The 21993-nt window shown below is 35.5% G+C and overlaps 1 protein-coding gene across 11 annotated transcripts in view; it reads left to right on the top strand.

The window, feature by feature from the left end:
* The window catches only part of CEP170 (centrosomal protein 170), a 103441-nt gene extending 81654 nt beyond the window's left edge, over positions 1-21787 (top strand). For 3 of the 11 annotated variants that reach the window (XM_027887283.1, XM_027887275.1, XM_027887276.1), the window contains 8 exons: positions 1778-1828; positions 3329-3563; positions 8258-8435; positions 9827-9994; positions 10289-10377; positions 15724-15817; positions 18345-18396; positions 19882-21787. In XM_027887283.1, the coding sequence (XP_027743084.1) occupies positions 1778-1828; positions 3329-3563; positions 8258-8435; positions 9827-9994; positions 10289-10377; positions 15724-15817; positions 18345-18396; positions 19882-20168 (1154 nt within the window). In that variant the 3' untranslated portion in view covers positions 20169-21787. Of the gene's footprint in view, positions 1-1777; positions 1829-3328; positions 3564-8257; positions 8436-9826; positions 9995-10288; positions 10378-15723; positions 15818-18344; positions 18397-19881 lie in introns of those variants that run through there. The other 8 variants (XM_027887286.1, XM_027887280.1, XM_027887282.1 and 5 more) reach the window with 7 other exon arrangements.
* The last annotated feature ends 206 nt before the right edge of the window (positions 21788-21993 follow it).

Raw genomic sequence — 21993 nt, 5'->3', positions numbered from 1 at the left:
AGGCATAACAGGGATGTATTTTCTTCTCTCCCTGGACTTGGAAAGACTGGAAAATGAATGATTGTAACTGGTATAAGGTTTGGGGTTTTGTTTCTTTTACCAGAAGACTGATTGCTACCAAAGTGTTAAGTATGTTTCTTCTGGGTTATCTCATCAGAGGTCACTTAACATTATTACCACATTGCAGATCACTGAACATTGGCACCTTCTTAAATCCAGCCTAATAAGAGAAAGTTATTTCTGCACTTCCCAAATCAATGTTCAGACATACTTACCTGTCAATAGAGGGCAAGAAAAAGATATATTCACTGGGAGTTTTTTATTGTCTTGTACTTCGTGTGGATGAATTGCAACATAATAGCGTTAAAACTGTCAGAGCTGTCAGCAAGTCTGTAATTTCAAAAACCTGATTTGATGCAGTGAAATATTGATTATTTTTATATGAAAGGGCAAACAGGTAAATGGAACATCTTGGATGAGAATTGCCAGCATTACAGTAATTACAAGGGTGTTTCTGTGGTGGGAGGCTTGATAACTAACAACACTGGGAAGACATGTGAAGCAGAATTAGTAATTTTATATCACAGGCAATGAAAGGTTGGATCAAACAGTAGAGTTTGATCAATAAAAACAGATAAGACCAAAGACCTATTTTCACAACAACGAAGGAAGGTTGAAGAGGATGTTACAGAAGGAGCTATGTATTGGCATAACAAACAGCAGGATCAGATCTAGCGCAGAAGTGCTAAGCTGCACTGTCAAATATCAAGTAAGAACAGAGACACCTTGAGCAAGTCATTGTTTTCGGCAGCTCTGCTGGCTTGCTGACCTAGCTGGGATTGCAAATAGCTGGCAGATAGGTTGATCAAAGCTGTTGAGGTAACTGGGGGGGAAAAAAAAGGTTTTATAATGGAGAGAAAACATCCCTTATCAGGCAAATTTTAGTATTACTACACTACTGAGCACCAAATTTCAGGATCTCTGAAACAGATAAACCTTGAGGAGGCAACATGCAAATAAAAGTAGAATATTTTTTAAGGAATATATTCAATCAAGTTTGTCCTCAGATCTTAAAAGTGAGAGTATGGTGTCCAAGTCACCAAACTTGACAGCTAAATGTGTTGTCAGGGCATTGTACCTCTCACAGAGTAGTCACTAAATTAGGTTTGTATGCTGATTATTTTAGCCAGGGTTTTGGAGGATTTTCTAGTTAGTGGTACTGATATTCACAGTCTTTGGTGTCTGAGATATGCAATTCCACAATAGCTTTCAGAATCTACATAATCTACCATGATGTTTTGGGGCTCCATCATTTATAGATAATGTTAAAAGCGTATCTTTGCAAATGTGTAGCTACCTTACTGGGAAACGTGCTTGGATGTTGCTTGTTGTGAATTATACAACTTTGAAATTTTTACTGCTAGGCCTACAATAACTTTTTCCTCATATTAATGAGAAATCCGTTGATAATACCCACTGATGATTTGAAAACCAACATTTTGTGGCCTTAAAATTTATTAGTCTTAAAAAATTGAGAGGGTTTTTACGATACTATGTACACAATTGTTATGGATGCCATTTCAGTTAGTATCTCTGAAATGTTTAAGCCTTTACAAAATTCTTTATTTTTTATTGAATGTATAATCTTTTCCTAAAAAAATGTGGGTGGAAAAGAGGACCTAAGACTAATCTCATCAATATATTTTATTTAAGCAAATGCTTCTAACCTGAATGTTGTAAAACTAATTAACATGATAAAACACTATTTTGTACACAGAGAAATCCAAGCTTCTCCCAGACCCCGATCCTGATGTTGAAACTTACAGTGGTAGAGTACTAGAAATCAAATCTGTTTCTGATATTTCACTTCTCATTCAGTTTTTTAGTTTTTAAATATATTATTACATATGCTCATTGTACAGTGCTGAGTTGCTGGACTAGCTCTCTTAAGAGATTTTAAGATAAATTTTATATTTATTTTGATATATATAATTTGAACAAGGACAAAAATTTAAACAAAAATGGATGATAAAATGTGGGCCCAACTCATAGAGTTCTTTGAACTTTAGTCACACGTTGCTTGCATGCTATTGGTGGGGAAATGTGCTTTTTCTGCTTATATTTACTTCCCTAAGATCAAACAACTTTGAAACCTCTAAAAAGAGATCAGTAGAGGATTGGAGAGACATTTTTACTTACTTCAATAAAATTAGAATATTTAAAAAAAAAGTACAACTGGACATGATTTAAAGCCCACATTTAAACCTCAAAAAGAAAATTACACAAGCACATTTTTATTTCCAGCAATTAAAAATGCATTCTTTATATGAGGGAAGAGATGTAAGCTTATACACCAATGTTATATTTTACATAATGTAATCTGCATTACACAAATCTTTTCTCAAGTAAAAATTGCTTTCATTATTTGTTACTTAAATTCATATTTATGTATACTTCCTTTATAATATTTTTTTAATGTTTCAGAAGAAATCAGTATTATTTCTTGCATTTTATAATAGTTATAATATTATAAGTCATTTGCATGCATTATTTTTCAATTACCGAGAGAAGTCTTCAGGTAGTTGCTTAAAAAAAGGAACAATTGTCAGATTGGAAAAGAAAAAAAAGGAAAAAAAAAACACAAAACCTCTTGAAAAATAGTTCTAGGATGTGTCTTGCAGAACAGGTATTCATTTGGAAAATGAACTTTTCAGTAAAGGAAACATTTTGTTCTGGGTCTGTTTTTTTTATAGAAGTGCTGCTGATTTTTTTAACACAATATTAATTTTACATATTTTGCTTCCATACTAAACACATAATCATAGAATCATTAAGGTTGAAAAAGACCCTATCACCATCTACGACTTTATACTTTCCTTATGTAAGCATGTGTCCCAGTCTTGGTGCCAGCTCCATCCTTCCTTCATGTCTCTTCATTTTTTTTGTGTGTGTATCACATACACCTGGAATGAAATTTGGGAAAAAATCTGCAGAAAAAGTGCAATCTGACTATATACTTTAATGTTAATGAATTGGGCCCTTGTTTTGTAATAATTTGCTTGAGCTTATATACAAGTACTGACTTTTACATCTTACTTCCCTCATCATTATACAAAGAGCATCAGTTTTGTGTTTTTATTAATCAGTATTTATTATTTAACACAAATTTTGTAGCTTTCTTTTTAAGATGTAGTAAATAAACCTTTTGCGAGGTATTTGGGGATTGATAATGAGTAGTTGTATATTTTTGTGATGTTACTGAAATAATGCTGTTTTTTCTTATTTAAGATGCAATAATATTTCTTTTTTAACAATTAAACTAATTTAGTAAGTGCAAGATGGAGGCGCTTTCCTACAGATTATGCTTCCACCTCAGAAGATGAATTCGGATCAAACCGTAATTCCCCTAAACATACCCGTCTACGTACCTCTCCAGCCCTGAAAACCACACGACTGCAGAGCTCTGGGACAGCAGCTCAAAGCAGCAATACATTCAAGCACAGAATAAAGGAACAGGAAGACTACATTCGTGACTGGACTGCTCACCGAGAAGAGATAGCAAGGTTGGTTTTAAAGGAGCGCCTCTAAAATAACAAAGAATTGTATCCGACCGGTTATACAGGTGCATATACAGGAGAAAGAGAGCTAATGGATTTTCTGTATCACTCTACTTACTACTTTGTCTCACTAACTGAATGGGTGGTTTAAAATTCTTCTTACGAGAGACTGGCAGACAGAACACTCATGTTACCAGCACATTTCTTTTTAATGGCAAATGATAGTAATTTCTGACTTAGGATAGCCCAGTCCCAGAAGATGAACTTTCAGTTGCATTAGTGGGACTTGCAGAGGTACTTCGTGTATTTCCTGAGGCTAAAGTATATGTGAATTTGTACTACCTTTACATTCATATTGAGGTAGAATTTCAGATCAATACACAAGTCACAGAGAGAAAAAAAGTGATTTTGGCCATGTGAAAGACCATGTTCTCGTTTTAATTTTTGATTTATCTAGATGTTATTTCATGTTAGATACTTTCTGATTTAAATCATGTGTATTCATCAGAAAGTAATTTTTTTTGTTGCAAGTCCCTGAGATTGGTACAATAATTCCTTTGTTATTGCTAATATCACTCTGCTTCAACTGAACCAAGAAGCAGATAGTTCTAGTAACCAGTTATTCCCATATCATGCAACACACCCAGGCAGTGAAAACTTCAGATAGCTTGCTCGAAAGAAATAAAACTACGTAAGTATACAAATGTTATTTGATACTTAGATGCCAGAGTTCAGGTTCCAAAATTTTTTCCTTTTAAGATTATTGTTAATACTGTGGAATATTTTCTTAATGCCGTGGAGGTGTTTTGCTTGGTGTGATTAATTATTTTTGGTTTCCTCTGGTTGGTAATATTTTTCAGCATTTGTTTTTCTAGTGTGATCTTTGCAAAGGGAAGATGTAGAGGCCCACAGAGGCACACAGAAATACCTAAGGGAGTCTCGTAGTATCTGGATAAATCATGAAATAAACATCTTCAAAATCAGCTTCCTAAAACATCTCTTTCTTTTTAGTAATCTAAAGTTAGAGATGGTTATAAGGAGGACTGTGTGTACATGGGGGAAAATAATTGATAGCCATAGCATATTACTTCTTCCTTATAAGAAGTACTGATGAACCTCTACTTCAATGAAACTTCTTGGTATGTTTTGCTTATCTAGGAGAGACTGACACTGGAAGTAGTTGATGAATCAGTCTGAACTCATTTGATGTTTAGGCTTTTTCTTCCCTTGGGATTCTTACCTTTTTCTGCATTGATATACTGGTTTTAAATTTGTTTTGAATGCTGTGTACCTTCTGTTATCCTACCTCTTCAGCTTTATTTTCTGTGGAAGTAGCGAGAGTTGAATGAGTATTGCCAGGTTTTTGGTTTATGTAGAAATTTCGCACAAACTGCATTAAATAAGCTTATTTAAGGTTAAGAAAACTAGCCATCAGCATTTGAGAAATTCCAGATTACTGTCATCTGTCGCCACTGATTCAAATACCAGTTTCCTTGGTTAGCCTCTGTTGAGCCCCACTGCTGTAGGTCACTAGCTAATCCTTTCTGAGCCTCCATATATCTTTGTAATGATTCACATTATCGCTCCCCTGGCTTTAATTTTAACTTCTGTCCTTTATAAGATTTTTTGTCTCTGCTCCCTTTGCCTTGCTAACCATATTCTCTATTGTTGTCTACTGTGGAGTTTTTTTCTATCCCAACCCTCAGACCAGCCTCTGTGATCAGAGTCCCTTCCACTCTATTTATAGTTTTTAAAAAATGAACAGATGATTACATGCTCTTATTAAAGTTAGTTGATTCCTTTTTTGTTGTTGTTGTTGAATAACTGATTCTTATTAGGCAGATGTAAGAATAAGCATTTCATAAAATACATGTGCAGCAGAAAGTAACGTAGAGACTGTATGGCAAACATTTCATTGCATCTGTGTTACCATTATACTGTGTTTTAACTGGTCTTCCATGACTGACCAGTTTGCACCTTTCACAGACTTCCCAATTTACAGATACTAATAACAATGAAAAATTGAAAGAGGTGTTTAAAAAACTTACTGGAATAAGTAAATTTGATTTGAAGCCACTTTGACTTGGAGGGAGTATACACCCTCAGAATAACAGGAGCTTCACTTATATTTTATTTAAGAATGTTTAAGTATTTCTACAAAATCAACTTAGTATAGTGAGGAAGTGTAACAAAGACTAAGCATAAAAATGTTCTTGGTAATCCAGCAATTCAGCACTATTACAGATACCTTAGAAGTATTCCTATTTCTTTTTTCTGATACTGTGTATTCTTTCCCTACAGTTAAATAAGAACTAGAGTTCCAGGCTTTTGAAAAAGGTAGTCATGCTTTCTGCATCCCAAGCTCCATGTTCTCACCTTTTCCAGTGCATTGAAAACTGAGTCTTGTTCCCTGTGTAGCTGTGTGAGTCTGCTTACTGAGTGAATCTAATAGCAGTATTTCCTGGAGCGGGTTGGAGGGGATAGGGAATTTGAGGTTTATTTTGATTTTGCCTCTGGGAATAAATTGATTTACCTTTTATGATTGCTAGGTGTGATGCAGAAAGCAGTAAAAATCTGCAAGGCATCCTGCAGTTGCAGCAGAGTAAATAGTGTGTACCTAAAGCCCAAATCTCTTGGCCCCAATTACACAAAACATACTCCTTAAGCAATACTTTATGTTTCTAGAAGTTAATGTAGAATTACTTGAACACTTCATTTATGAAAAGTCAGAATACTCACAACTGGTTTCTGGTTTTCTTTTTCACAGTGGTGTTTGTTTATTGCCCTCTATTGTTTCTATACAGAAACTTAATTGAGTACTGGCTATAGCTTAATGTCACATTGAAAATTGTTCCAGATTTTGTTCACTTGACTGGTATTTGACTGTGATAATTATCTACTAAGTTGCTTCCCATCCATGTTAGAGTTGTTTATTCTGATACTTTCAGGATTTGTTTGAATACATTTTTATATAAACGTCTGACATTTTATGTAATATTCATTGCTTGGGAAGAACTCAGATGTGGCATGTTGAAGCATTGCTGATTTCTGTGAAGAGTTCAGTCTTAGTTGATTGATACTACTTTTGATTATGGTGTTTAAAAGCATTTGTCTTCGGGACGATTTGTTGATAATTGAAGTCTCCTGGTTTTTATTTTCTTTACAACTATTCATTAAATACCAGAATTTGTCCCAGAAATTCAAATGTGATTATTAGCAATTTCTGTCTTTAAGGAGATAGTTAGATGATTGTATGAAACAATGGAAGTAGATGTTTTAGTATCTCTACTACTTAGAATATTGGACTTTTAATGGCATGTATATATAAGAACATGAAATATAAATTGAAATTGACCCAAAAGTTGTAATAGTTAGGTTAAATAGGCTCTTATCATATTTTAATTTATTTAAATGAACAGTTTACTTGTTTTATGCTTTACTGTTCCAGTCTTTGATAGTTTAAAATCAGAAATACTGTCTTGAGTTGTCATGGATAATTGCCACGTAATCTTCTACAGCCTTATCTCAACTATAAATGTACCTAAGCTACACAAAGTTTCACTTCGTTGCCTATTGCTGTTGTTTTGCCACAAAATACAGTGTAGGAATTTGACTGGAAGTTTCTCTAGTTACATTTGCCTTTGTAGTTGAAATTCTGCTGTCTTAAACTATCTCTAGGTCAGTGGTGTCCATTCTTTCTGACTTGAAGACAAAGTGAAAATAAAGAGCAGAAAAAGCTTACCTTGAACAATCCATCTCTGCCCAGCCTGGCGTGTCACTGTCACATGGCTGTGTACCTCCTCCTGCTTGAGTGGTGGGTGGTGCAATTCACCGAGTCCTTGGTGGTGCAGAAGTAGCACTGTCGACTCCTATGCCTTCAGGCCTCTAACGCAGAAGTGTGAAAGGGGATCACTTGGCAGTTTGCTCTGAATTCTAGGTCTTCTGAACTCTGTGATCCAAGCTGGAGATTCAGGGTGCCATAGTTAGTAAGGGCTTTTAACTTTTGCTTTGTGGGAGTTCTTTTCTTGTTCCCTCTTCCTTTTGGGGTGTCCTGGGGAGGAGTAGCACAAGCTGAGCTAGCCAAACTTCTTCCCTGTTCTGAGCAGAATAAGAGCAAAGCTGGGGGTTTTTTTAAGTGATGGATCAGAAGAAAGGAAAAGGAATCTTCAGCTGAGAATTCAGATGTATTTTTGTTGTGCCTGGGTTTTTACAGTTATGTTCTGTTTTTCCCACTGGAAAACTTGTCTTGATTAAATTTGAGGTTTGAGGATATTGGTCTGGAATTTCAGACATGTGAGCGAGCTGCAGGGCTGCTACATAATTAAGGGTCCTGAAGATGTTTTTTTGCAAACAGGTAAACTACAGTATGAACTAAATGCTGTCTGAATGTTTCAGATTTACTGCATGTACACAGGTCTCTGCAATATTTCCAGTGCATCCCCTGTCTTAGATGTACTTAGAAAGAAAACAAGGACACTCTGTCTTCTGCGATTGCCTTCTACCTTCTTCCTCTAGAAAGGCATGCTGTTAAAATTTTCTTTTATGGTTCTGCAAATAAACTTCCAGTTTAGAAGGTCATACGCATTTTCATAGCACAGTTATAAGGAACTGGAACTCAATACCTGGAAGGCTGCCAAGGTTGGGCTCTACCGGCCCAAATGCATTTGTAGGGGAGAATGTAACACTCTCTTTATTACTAGGATCAGTCAAGATCTGGCTCTCATCGCACGGGAAATCAACGATGTAGCAGGAGAGATAGATTCAGTGACTTCATCAGGCACTGCCCCCAGTACCACAGTAAGCACTGCTGCCACCACCCCTGGCTCTGCCATAGACACTAGAGAAGAGGTAGGAGATCTTCATGGAGAAATGCATAAGGTTCTTCCTTTTCTTTATTTCTTTTGCTTTTAGCATTTTTGCATAGCTTTTTAGTTATTTTCACTCAACCCGTGTGCATGATCTCTACATTTTTTTTTGATTTAAAGTTCCTTTACATTTCAACAAACAAGCCAGAAGTTATTCTGTGAACACAGCTTGTCAAAAGGATGCATACTATCTGTCTGTCTCTTTTTTTCCACGAAACATAGGAACAAGATAGTTACACTTCTTGCTTGTCTGTAGCCTTAGATACCATTATATAGTATCTAAGTGCATTTAAATATACTAGTGTGTATGCTCAAATGTATATAACTGTATATATTTAATTCTTTTCATAGCTATTAAAAACAAAAAAGTCACTCTTTTCACAGGTGACATAAAACTTTTGTCTTCTGAACACTGAAATACTTAGGTACCATCTTCTTTCTTAATGACATTGTCAAAAACTACCCTGAAATAAGTTTGCATTATGCTTCTAATGAGTCTTATATTCTTTGACTGTCTCTGCTGTGCTGTTCTATGAATATATTGACTAACTTGTTCTAGTAACCATCACAGGTCTAATGCTGGTACACATGTTAATCTGAATTTAAATCATCACTTTCTACCATGTTACAATTCACCATAATAATGTGTTGTAAATGTTTACTGCATTTTTTTTCTTCATAGTGTTCCTTTCAAAATGTGTTTTATTCATTTTTGTGTACATAAAATTCGGTTAATACATTAGTTTACTGTGGTTAGTTTAATACTGTCTTTTTCTGTGGAAAAAAAGATATAAACAGTAATAAGAAATCTGTGAGTTGGGTAGTCTGAAAAATCATAAATGCACTCACATATATTTTGGTTTAAATTCTCATGGACTATGGCTAAACTTAGAGGAAACAAGGTGTTTATTTTCTCAGAACCAGTTAGATCATTCCCATTTTTATATTACTAAATAACTATTTTCTTCTTTGATAAATATGGTACATTGTGTATGTACTCCAGATGGCAGTATCTCCTTTAGGTAGTATAGGTCTTTCTGTAACACTGTGACTAATCTGGAGAAAACCCCTGCATTTCAGAGAACTCTACTTAATTCCACAGATATATTCTTTGATCAAAGGAATAAATTATTCAGTACCGGTTTATAGGTAACTAATTTATTACCTACCCATAAGCAAAATTTCTGTGAAGTAGTCTCATATTTAAAAAAAAAAACAAACCAAAAATTCATTTTTACAAGATAGTCTTACATAAGAGATCAATCATTTTATACTATATCAGACAACAGAATGATTTATATTTGATAGGCATCTTGTAAACTGTTTCAGGAAGAGAAAATAGGAATCTGATTTTTACATGTATCCAGTAGATTTCATAAAATGCATTTTTCTTTTATCCCCCAGTTGGTGGACCGAGTTTTTGATGAAAGTCTCAATTTTAGAAAAATCCCTCCAGTAGTGCATTCGAAACCACCAGAGGGGAATGGTCGGCCTAGTGATGCCAGACCTCAGCTGACAGATGCCCTCGATCCCCCAACAATTACCCGGAGAAGGACTTGGAGCAGAGATGAAGTGAGTACACAACAGGATTCTCTCCAGTAATGTGTCTATTTTAAGCTTTTACAGTTATCTCTCCACTTAATATTCTAGACAATATCCTTTCTTTCCTACCAGTAGCAGGTGGCATTAATATTGGAAAATATCATATATTATTTTATTTGCAAAATGTTCAAATATAATTGTATATGATATTACTTAAAACACAAGTATGATAATTTAATGTTGAAGATACCAAAATATATGGAATTGTTTGTATTTAATTCTCGTTAAACTAATAATATCCCTTTTTATTAAATCTTATTGCAGGTTATGGGGGACAGTTTGCTGTTGTCCTCAGTCTTCCAGTTTTCTCGCAAGATAAGACAATCCATAGACAAAACAGCTGGCAAAATCAGGTGGGTTTTTAAAAATTATTTTTTTATTGCTGAAAATGTCTGCTCTCTTCAATATTCCCACTAAAAGAGTAATGCATAATACAAACAGAGCAATACACTTAGTAGCAACTTGTCTTTTAAAAAAGCAATGTTAACTGTGGCATTTTTAGCATTCAGAAAGATTTGGAATGTTTATTTTGCGTTATATGATGAGAAATATCAGCAAAGTTTAGATGGACAGAACAATATCCATCATATATCCAACAGAGGAGCTGTTCCAACATACGCAGATGCTGTGCAAAAATTACGTGACCTCTATGCAACTCTTGTAAAGCTTCCTTCCTTAAAAGATGGGGTTAAAATTTTGCTGAATTGTAAAATTGATCTCTATGTGTTTACTAAGTTTTTGTAGGGATTCCACATCCTTTTGAAAAACAACTTGCTCTGGAGACAGTGTGGTCACTATTGACTTCTAAATCTAAAACAACAGATGTAGCCACCTGTCATTTTTAATTGAAAATTCCTGCTTGGATAGTTAGATTCCATCATAGGATTTAGGATTAAAGGGTGGGCTCAGTTCCGCGCACACTGTGTCTCACCTAAAAAATCCAATGCGCAGGCTGGAAGGTGTAAAGACCTTCCCCGGTTCTTCGTTCGCGAAGACTGGCCATTACATTACATAAGAAGCTAAGAGAAAGTGTAGACATGTCAAAAATTGTAACATGTTGCTCTATCAACAGTTGCATTTAACTTAAATGTGTGAGTGTACAACCACTTGGTGACCACTTTGGTTGGCAAGAAAAAAAGAAAATTCTAAATACAAAGTTCAGGGTCATATCATTCACATGGGCTTCTTCATGTCTTTGTGCAGTTGATAATTTTAAAATAGAGAACATTAAAAATAAGTCATTTGGCTGATCTTTGTGCGTAATTTTCTGAATGTGAGAAAATTCTAGATCTGTAATTATTTGGTTTGTCAAGGAAGTGTCAGATACTGAAATATTACATGAGTGACAGATTAAACATCAAATCACAAATTTGTATCAGCACAGGGTGATGCAAATAGTAAAAGCAGCAAAATACCAACATACCTGAAGATTGTATTCTCATGTGAATACTAAAGAAGATTTGACCATAGAAATCAGGAAGAAAATATTATCTATATAAATTGGTTAAAACTATAGATCATCTACCATTTCTAGTCCTGCCATTTCTAGTAGGAAGAATATTCCTGAGTGAAGAATCAATTCTTTAAAAGGAGAGGAGAAATTTTTAGAGGCACCAAGTAAGAGTAAGCCAGCAAGCCTGACTGTGTTTTACAAGTCCTTCCTCAAATTTTTTTGATACCATTGTAAACCTATCTGCGGAGAGCACAGACAATAAAGGGCAATTGTAGTCCTTACAACTTACATCACATGTATTAAAAAATTACATCCTTTCTAACTGGAGCCAAATGGAGAAAGACATGCTTCCTGTGAGAGTGAACACTCTTCTTTCTGTCATATTTTAGTTGCAAAAGTTAGCTCTATAGAAAGACCAATTTCACTTTGGCTAAAGTATTAAGAACATAAATATTGTCAGTCATTCTTGACAAGCAGATCTATCAGAAATTAAAATTAGCTAAAGTCAGTCATGAAAATAAATGAGTAGGAGGACAAAATGAAATATATATCTTTTTGCTTGACTAGTTTCTTCCCTGCTTCCCCACTGCCATTTCAGTTTCTAATTTATAGGTAATGTTCCAGGTTCCATTGAGTTCTGTCATCATTCCTACGTTATATTAAGAAATGAGCTTGAGAGAAGCTTTTGATACTGTGTTCCTCAGCTAGATCCTCCCAGTGCTGGCCAAACTGGGTTTTTTAACCCGAGTACTAGCATGAGGTACAGATTTAACCAGATACAAGTGCCTGGTTCTTTCCTTTCACCACTTTCTCTGCCTATTTGTTATTTTCTTCAGGGTAAGGTCATAGGTTGGGTATTGCTAAGGGTTTTTTCTGTTTTTTTTTTTTCAACCTGTATAATCAGGTTCTTATTTCCTGGAATACACAAAACTGCATTATATTTTAAAATTCTGCAGCATTCTTGCCATGTATCCTATAACCCATTCTTTGCTAACAAATTACTGTGGTGGATTCTCAGGAAGCAGATAAGCAGTTTGTTTGCTTTTCTGCCTTTTCGTAGAATCACAGAATGTTTTGGATTGGAAGGGACCTTGAAGATCATTTAGGTCCAACCCCCCTTCTGTGGGCAAGGATACTTGCCATCAGATGAGATTGCTCAAAGCCCCATCCAACCTGCCCTTGAACACTTGTTCTCTGGGCAACCTGTTCCAGTACCTCACCACCCTCATAGTAAAGAATTTCTTCCTAATATCTAACCTAATCCAATCCTACTCTCAGTTTGAAACCATTCTCCCTTGTCCTATCACTACATGCACTTATAAAAAGTCCCTATCCAGCTCTCTTGCAGGCTCCCTTTAGGTACTAGGAGGCTGCTTCAAGATATCCCTGGAGCCTTCTCTTCTCCAGGTTGAACAATCCCAACTCTCTCAGCCTGTCTTCATAAGAGAGGTGCTCCAGCTCTCTGGGCGACTCGGTGGCCCTGCTCTGGGCTCGCTCCAAAAGGTTGATGTCCTTCCTATGCTGTGGACCCCAGAGCTGGATGCTGCACTGCAAGTGAGATCTCACCAGAGTGGAGTAGGAGGGAGAATCCCCTCTTTGCCCTGCTGGCCACACTGCTTTTGATGCAGCCCAGGACACATTTGGCTTTCTGGGCTGAGAGTGCACGTTGCTGGGTCATGTGCAGCCTCTCATCCACCAGCCTCCTGAAGCCCTTCTCCTTAGGGCTGCTATCAGTCCATTCTCTACCTAGCATGTATGTGTGCTTTTATGCATTTCAGTGAGTTTGCAGAAAAATTGCAGAGATTACGAAGAGAAGAGGTAAGTAGGTTTGGCAGTGAGAAGACGTGCATGGTTTTATCAGTGCTCTGCAGCATGAAAGGAGTGTTACTGGCATATAGCAGGCAAGTGCCTCTTTAGTCAGGCAAAATTTAGGCAAAGCGTGCAGGTCAGTGGAGGCACTACATGCTGGTCTCTGCAGTTTGCTGTGCACCCTGCAAAGTGCCATGAAAGAAAAATGAGGTTCCAGCACAGTCAAGTAAGACTTGCCTCAGAAGGTAGTGAAAAGCAAGAGCAGAAGGCAGTAAGCATTTATAAATATGTTCTTTTAACTTGAAGAATACCCTTAGAAAGGGAAAGGTGAAAGCAGACAGAGATTAAGATCCCCCAGGAAGTTAAAATGAACTAAGTGAAGAATTTAGAAAGATGAAGTAAAAAGGAAATAGGCTTCCTAAATTTATAGTAAAAACAAATTGGCCTGCCTACTTTGTAGTCAAAGTAATAACAGTTTCAAAATTTTTAATTACTGCTTTCATTTTCTTCCTTTTTTTTTTTTTAAATAAAGTGACCAATGAAATCAAAGGTTTTCAGATTGTAAAACAGGAGTAAGAACATTATCTCTAAAAGAGTAAGACAGACCACCACATAACACAAGCAAAGGCACTAATGATAATACATCAAGATACAATTATTTTTAAAAAACATGGCAAGAAGGTAAATGAAAAGTCACACAATGTCACAATAGCTTATATTGTTTTTCCTCTAGTGTTGTTTGCTGCTAAATAAAGCCTTATTTTCTATGTTCCTGATAATTTCCAGTGTGTGTCTCTGCCTTTTTTTTTTTTATGTGTTTATTTGAACTCCTTAGTGGCAGCCAAATCCTAAATTTTCCATTGTAATTGGACTTTGTGGTATCCAGGTTTGCAGTTGTATGTCTTTGTAAGGTTCTGCACTCCCTTCAGGAACAAAAGAGAATTTTGCCATACCTCTGATGATGAACTTTGATAAAAGATGATGACTCTATTTGAGGCCATTAGGGGTTTCACATTTTCTTCACTGCAGTTTCGATTACTTTTAATTTATTTTTTCCTCCCTCCTCCCCCCCCCCAATATGTATTGATGTTTACTCTTGAACGAATTGACTTTCTTGCATACACTCAAGTCAGTTGGCAGAAGTGGTCATTTGCCTTAATCCCATGGCACTGTGACATCCAAGTAGCACTTCCTCTCAGCGAAACCTCCGACATAAACACATTCTGAAGCAGCAGTGAGTGAAGACCTCAAAGACAGAAGAAGAGTTAAAGCACCTTCTGGATGGGCTGTCTCTGGACATCTGTGTATTGATAAAATAAGGCAGGGTAGTACATATTTTGCAAAATTAGACTCTCTTGACAGGATAATAATAGAGAGTGGAATTTTCCCTAGGGTATAAATAACTGAAGAAAGGTGAATAGAAATGCAATACCAAGTCTCCCAGCTTTCTTTCAGATTCTTAGTCTTTATGAGATTTAATATATCATGAACTTCCACCTTCAAAATTCTTTCCTCAGAGACATACTTACACAAATAATTTCTTTAAAATGTACTACTTTTTGGTCGTGATTTGAAATTGGTTGGTTTCTTTGCTTAACAGTTTTACTGCAGCTATTTTTGAACTTTTAACTTTAAAATTAAAGAAGAAGTGGATTTGGACTCCTCTATGTCATTGTGGTGTCACTTACCAGACCTTAAATATCTTTTTTTTCTCCTTTTTTTTTTTCCAGTTCTGCCAGTGTAGACAGTTTAAAGTATATTTATGATATGACAATGCAAACAAAAGCTATTTATCAAGCAGGGAAGTAAAACATTAAAAAAGGGAATCTCACAGTATGCTTTGGGGTTTCACAAATATAAGATACTTCTTTAAACATGTAATACAAGTGATACTCATGCTACTAAAACATATATAAATATATATATGCACATAAAATTTAGGTATTGAGACTTTTCAATGGAAACTTCTTCTGTGAAATGTATTTTTTTAATTTCCTGAAGTGGTTTTATTTTTTATTAAATTAATAGAGAATACAAATATAAAAGATGCATTTATTTACCTTATGTTTTGCAGTTGTTATAAAATGCAGTATAAAGGGGAATTATCTGACTACAGAAAATAGTTGGATTTTTTTAAAGAAATGTCTTTGTGCTGGAGGAAAGAAACATCTGTGTCTTTTCGACTCTATAAGCAAGTATTTAGTCACAGAACTGCCATTTTAATGTCAATAAGAATGATTTTGCTGAAACCCTGTATTCTTCCCTGAAAATTTAAACTGTATGATTGGATCCTGTCAGGTTTCAACATTTGAGAGTTTACTTTTATACAGTACGCCCTATGCTGCTTTCTCATATTGTGTTATCTAATCTTTCAGTTTTAATTTTTGGATGTGTTTGGTTTTTTTTTTAACAGTGGTTTTAAATTTGTTTCTTCTAGAATATTATTTAAGGACAAAGACAGAAATTGGGAAGAAATTGAAAACAAGTTGCGAGCTGAAAGTGAAGTTCCTATTGTGAAAACATCGAGCATGGTATGAATAGTTCTCTTCTAGGACTGACTATGCTGCTTATCTAACGCCTAAATAATGAGTAGAGGAATGTGTTGTTTTCAGTGGCATAAGGGCAAAAATTTTAAGAGGTTTTGTTCAGACACCACATATATTTCAAGAATAAACCTAGTCTGCTTTAATAATTACTAAGGTTTACTGTCTTATAAAGAAACAAGGAATTGTTTTGGGGAAATTCTCAGATAAAGAATGCAGTCAAAGGGATTCAGACTATATATAGACCATCAGTACATTTGTTTAACAAAAGGTCACAACCATTAGTTTGAATGTTAGATTGCTTTTAAATTAACTTGTTTTACAATCTAAAAACTGCCTACTGCTCATTAATACTTAATACTATTAACACTGATTATTAATATTTAGAGAAATTGTTGTGTTTTGCTAAATGTAATGAAAATAATCCATAGACACATGGCAAGAAAAGGACTCTTCAATGAAAAGTAATTCTCTTGATTTTGTCTGGGAGCAGTAACCATAGGGCTCCCATTACAACTCCAGCTGATTCATATCCCCTTCCACCCTGCCTAATTGAGAGCATTTCCTGAGCAGACTGTGTGACAGTGTGAGGGGATGGAGCATACGTGTTATTTCTTAGTACACTTCTCCTCTACTTCTAAACACAGAGTGTAGGGTTCGAAATACATTCTTGAATGTGAGAGCAGGCAGAGAGTCTAGTTAAATTATCTATCTGCAGTACCATGCTGTTAAGGCTTACAGAAGTGGAGTTTTTTCCTGAGGGAAAGGTGGGAGAGGAAACTGCTCACACACTTCATACTGGAATGCTCACAAGTCAAATGTGAGTACATTTCCTCTGGCATTGAACAGGCTAGCACTTTTCTGTTAGCTCATCATGGGTTATTAAACTCCTCCAGATTGATTTTTCCTGGAAGTATGGAAAGCTTGGCCAGTAATTTCTGCAGAATGGTATATTTATTAAGAGCAATTGTTAGTAACTCAGTGTTATAATTTAATAGATTCACTGATAAGGTTTTTTTATTTTTTAAAGTTTAATTAAGCAGGTTCCTCATGGAAGTTTCTAATTCTAGAAATATTATAGTATAAGGAGTTTCTCTTATCCATGTCCAGCATAAGATCCAAATTTAGTCTTTTGTCCTGAATATGGGGGTTCAATCAATTCTTTAAAATAGAAAAATGTTAGTTGTATATTTATTTCTAATTTAATCATTCTGCAAATTTTTTCAATTTACTAAAGCATCTCATATTGTTTGAAAGTGAGAGGGTTCTTCGGGGTGTTTTTTTGTCTGTGATTTTCAAGTTTCTACTCAGTTTTCAGAGCAAATATTGTTCAAATGCAGTGCTTATTTCTGTCACAGATCATTATTAAATTTTAAGAGAGGACTGTTATAACAGATGTTTGTTTTGTCCTTGGAACATTGATGTGCAACTCAGATGTGGAATCTTCTTAAACATAATGACTGTGTAAAATTCAAGATAATCAATCTCTTTGCCACCCACAAAAATCACAGTACTTACTACAAAATGGCTTCCTGAAATGAGTTAAATGGTTTTCTGAAATCAGTGCCTTTGAAAATTCTCAGCTTTAGAATACCCCTGACAGCTCTCCTCAGTAGTTGGATTAACAACTGTTCTTCAGTGTAGGATCCTTCAGTTGTAGGATTTACATATTTATATTAATATAAATATGTTAATTCAACAACCAGGGAAATGACCTAGGGAAGTGGTCGTGGCACCAAGCCTGTCAGAGCTCAAGAAGTGTTTGGACAATGCTCTCAGGCACAGGATATGATTCTTAGGGTGCCCTGTGCAGGGCCAGGATTTGGACTCGATGATCCTGATGGGTCCCTTCCATCTCAGCATATTCTGTGATTCTGTAGTTTAAGGTGTGGTACATTTAATGATTGCTTTGTTTTCTGAGTGCGTTGCTGTGGCTATGTCTGTGTTAACAAGTAGTGCAGCACAGTGGAGAAAAGTATGTACGGCAAATGAGTCCTGAGGCCCCAACACTGATGTGATGTACGGGGTCTCGTGGGCACAGGGGCCAGTGGTTGCAGTCAGAATCCTGATGCAGTCAGCTCACTTTCTGACTCACATCTGAGCAAGGTTATAAGTCACTCGATTCCATTTAATACTGGGTTTAACTTTCCTTTAAAAGTTTGCTGTGTTTGCCCGATTTCTACAGAAATCTATAGACACAGTGGTGTCTGTAAGTCTGTGCTGGAGCAGAGGTGGCACAGCAGATGAGGAAGGGACAGGATGGGGTTTTATGGACCACAGCAGGCAGCCAGCGTGGAGGAGCTCCATATTCTGAGTGAGACACGGCTCTCCAGCTTCAAGGGCTGCCAACCACGACCTGTGGAGGACATGGCTGGATCACCACTAGCAAGGGTGTTCTTGTTGCCAGGAAGGTCAACCCAAATAGCATATTGCAATTGCAAAGGTTGGGGAGGGGGATTGTTCACTACTGATAGTTTCTTTTTTTCATAATGAAACATGATAATTTCTTTTCTAGGAAATATCATCAATCTTACAGGAGCTCAAACGAGTCGAGAAACAGCTGCAAGGTACAAATCTTTTTTCTCTTCTGTGACTCCTTGCTTCAAATTCTTTTAATATGTATGTGTATATCTATACCATGAAATAAAGTTACTGTGATATACTAAAATATGTTCACAGTATGGGTTACATACATTAATATATAATTGCTGGCACATTTGGTAAACAAACACCACGGGTTTTTTGATCATATCCTTTTATATGGGTGAGAAAAGGCTCAACTAAGAATTACATGGTCCTGAGAATCCCTAAGTAATTATTTGTGAAACATTCTTAATAGAAATATTTTGGTAAATATTGAAGAGCAGGTGATAGGGAATCCTGAGATTAGGCTTTATGAAATAGGTTCTGCACATCAGTAATACCCTCATGTGTAGCACAGTTCAGTATAAGGGATGCACTGAGACTGTAATCTGCAGGAAATCTCAAAAAAACCCCACAGCTGTCTCCATTATGATGAAATGAAAATTTAGAATTAGCTCTTGACATCTTCCCTTCACACTGCAAAATCCAATTGTTGTAACTGTGGAGCCCGCAGACTACAAAATTGAAAAGTTACTTTACTTTTCACACATAAAGTCTTATCTATATATAAAGTGGAAAGAAGTATGTTTTGCTTAAAAGGTCTACCAATTAGACATATATTCCATTTATCAAAATTAGCTTAAAAACTGAGTATTTTTTAAATAGAAGTTGCAGTCTTATTTGTGTATTATTTATACTTAGTTTATTTTTTAACAATGGAGTGGTCAAATTGATTAGTAGGCCCATGCTTATCATTATTATGTTAGTTGTAAATTTCCTATATTTGTTATTGTTAGTATTCAGATTTAATCCTTTGCAAAACATGTTTTAAAAAAGAATATTTCAGGAGGAGTCATTAACCACCTTTAGAAACAAATTAGTATTTGTTTTATGCTCAATCATAATTAAAAAATGTTAATTTATTACAAATTATATTGTGTTTAGAGAATATAAATAAATTAGGCCAGATTGTTTCCTTGTGTATGCAGTGGTGTGCAAATAGATGTTAGTACATTTTTGGAAATAAAAAAGAATTGCTGTTAAATGTGACAAATATGTTAATAGTATAATAAAATTAAATGGTACTAGGTGTTTTGGTTTGCCCCCACTATGAATAAATGACTGCTCTTGTATACAAATTTCATCCATTCATGGAATTAGCAACTCTGGCTATTTGCAGGGTGTAGGCTTGCAATAAAGCATAGTATAGCAGTAACATTAGGAGGAAAAGCCACATAAACTAGCTAAATAGATACTAACTGACTGATACTAACATAGATAGTGACTGATCAGTTTGTATCTGTGTTGGATGTGCCACTGCTTTGTCATGGGCAGCGCACATAAAAACTCATGTCTGCCATCATAGAAAAAAAAGTGTGAGAAAAGGATTTCCTTATTTTTATAGTAACAGAAAATCATATTTTTTTATGGTTTCTTCCCTATCCTTTTCATCTTTTCTTATTGCTTAGCAATTAATGCTATGATTGACCCTGATGGTACCCTGGATGCTTTGAGCAACTTGGGATTCGCCAGCCCCATCTTACCAGCTCAGCCGAAGCCGAAGTCCAGTCCTGGTTCCCAAGGTACCCGCCCTCAAGTGCAGCCAAACTGCCAGCCCGAAGCTCGGGCTGTTCGACCTTCCACCGGCCCTGTTACAGCTGAGTTTGAAAACGCTGAATCTGAGGCAGATTTCAGCATACAGTTCAATAGGTTTAACCCAGATGGGGAAGAGGAGGATGCCACTCTGCGTGAGTGACATCTCGGTGTTTGATACAAAAACCTTTCATGTGGAATGTTTAGAAATCAAGGAAAAATTATAATATTGGTTTTTATAATTAAAAAAAAAAAAGGCTTGGTCAAACAGCAGTTGTTTTATTAAACCAGTTTTCTTTAATTGTGATGCTTTGATTGTCACACAAATCCTTTTCAAATCATAAAGTTATTCATAGATACCAGTGTAGGAAAGCAGATTGTGGCAGGTTTGCCCTTTGTGGTTGTGTGCTTTGCAAAAGAATTATTATATCAGCAGTTTTCCCTTAATAGATTTATTTCTTTTTAAAAGCCATGCAAGCGGTCTAACATTTAATGTTACTGAAACCCCAGATCTCTTTGCCAAGCTGCTCTAATGAATGGAATTCCTCCACTAAAGCTTGTACAGAACTGTTGAACAGTTACATTTGGTTCTGAATTAGATGATTTATATAGGAAACATTATCTTTGACTACAATGACACATTACTGCAAAAGTAAGACAGACTTCAGAAAGCATTCATTCTCATATACTGGAAAATCTCAAACAGTTCTGTGATTTATATAACCTTGTTGCTGCGTAAATTGTCTTGGGGTTTACAAATAAGTTCACATATTATGTTTGCACTAAGATTTGCTGGGAGTGGTAGGTGAACATATCGATATCATTAAACAGCAACCAGTGTTTTGGTGTACATAGAAAACTGATAATACTGTCCTTGTATTATCATTACAGTGTTTTAATCCACTTTCTGAAAGGACTATTTGGCACTTTTTGATCTTCGTCAAATGTCTTTTTGATGTTAATGACAGTAGAAGTATTTCATATCTCCTTTCTGTCCAAATGTTTGTTGAAACTAGGAAATAAATTTAAACATACAGCACTGTGGGACGTGTTAAAGCATATTGAGGGAAATGGGCTCTCACCAATCCAAATGCAGCATAAGCTTACAAAGAAATTACTGTTTATTTGGAATGATCATGAGGTGTAAAATTTTCTTTAGGGGACTTGGAAATAGAGTTGTCATGATTTGCTTAATCAATAGATGCACTCCCAAGCAAATGATTTTATTTGCTTCTGTATATTTTCCTGTAGTCTTGCTAGTAAAGCTGTCTCTGTCTTACATATTTAAAAGGATTCTGGAAGACGACTGCTAACATGGACATTTTGCTTATACCACTGAAAAGCAAGTCTATTTAAAGTTTCCTATATAAGCCTATTTTCCTTATCAGTTGTCCCAGTATCTTAACATTCGGAAATAATAATAAGAATAAAAGTAAATTACTTTGTATTTCCAGAACACTGTAATTTGGAGGAATGTTTTTTCTGTTAAATGTAACTAATAGACTGGAATTTTCTTATGTTTGCATCAGTCTCTATATATTAAGGTTAAAGATACAGTTTTGCAGCTTTTATGAAATGGTCTTTAATATTTCAGCAATAATCCTATATGACATTTGTTTTTAAAAAAAACTACTTTCTGTACACTTTTAAATTGTACAGGCTTTCAGAAGTCAGTAAAAGTTGGACCAGTTAATAAAAATGCAAAAACTTTTTTTGTAGAGTTGTAAAAACAAAACCACTAATCTGTTGTATAATGGATTTCGTATTTTCTTTAAAAAAAAAGAAATAAAAGCAAACAGTCTTCATGTATGACTCAATATGCTCTACTCCAGCTAACTGTGGGAGCCTGAACGACACTGGTTTACAGAGGCTACGGGAAAACTTTTTGAAGGTGCTAAAGGGCAAAAGTAAATGGAAATTAGAGCTAAGTGTTGAAAACCAAGTGTACCAAACCATCACCATAATTCCTTCTTTTTTTTAGTGCTTGG

Source organism: Empidonax traillii, unplaced genomic scaffold (assembly GCF_003031625.1).
Source record: "Empidonax traillii isolate 1590-97213 ecotype Southwest subspecies unplaced genomic scaffold, ASM303162v1 scaffold206:size1282135, whole genome shotgun sequence".
In the NCBI taxonomy this organism is placed as follows: Eukaryota; Metazoa; Chordata; class Aves; order Passeriformes; family Tyrannidae; genus Empidonax; species Empidonax traillii.
The sequence above is the reverse complement of the archived record's forward strand: the minus strand, read 5'-3'. Positions and strand labels throughout refer to the sequence as shown.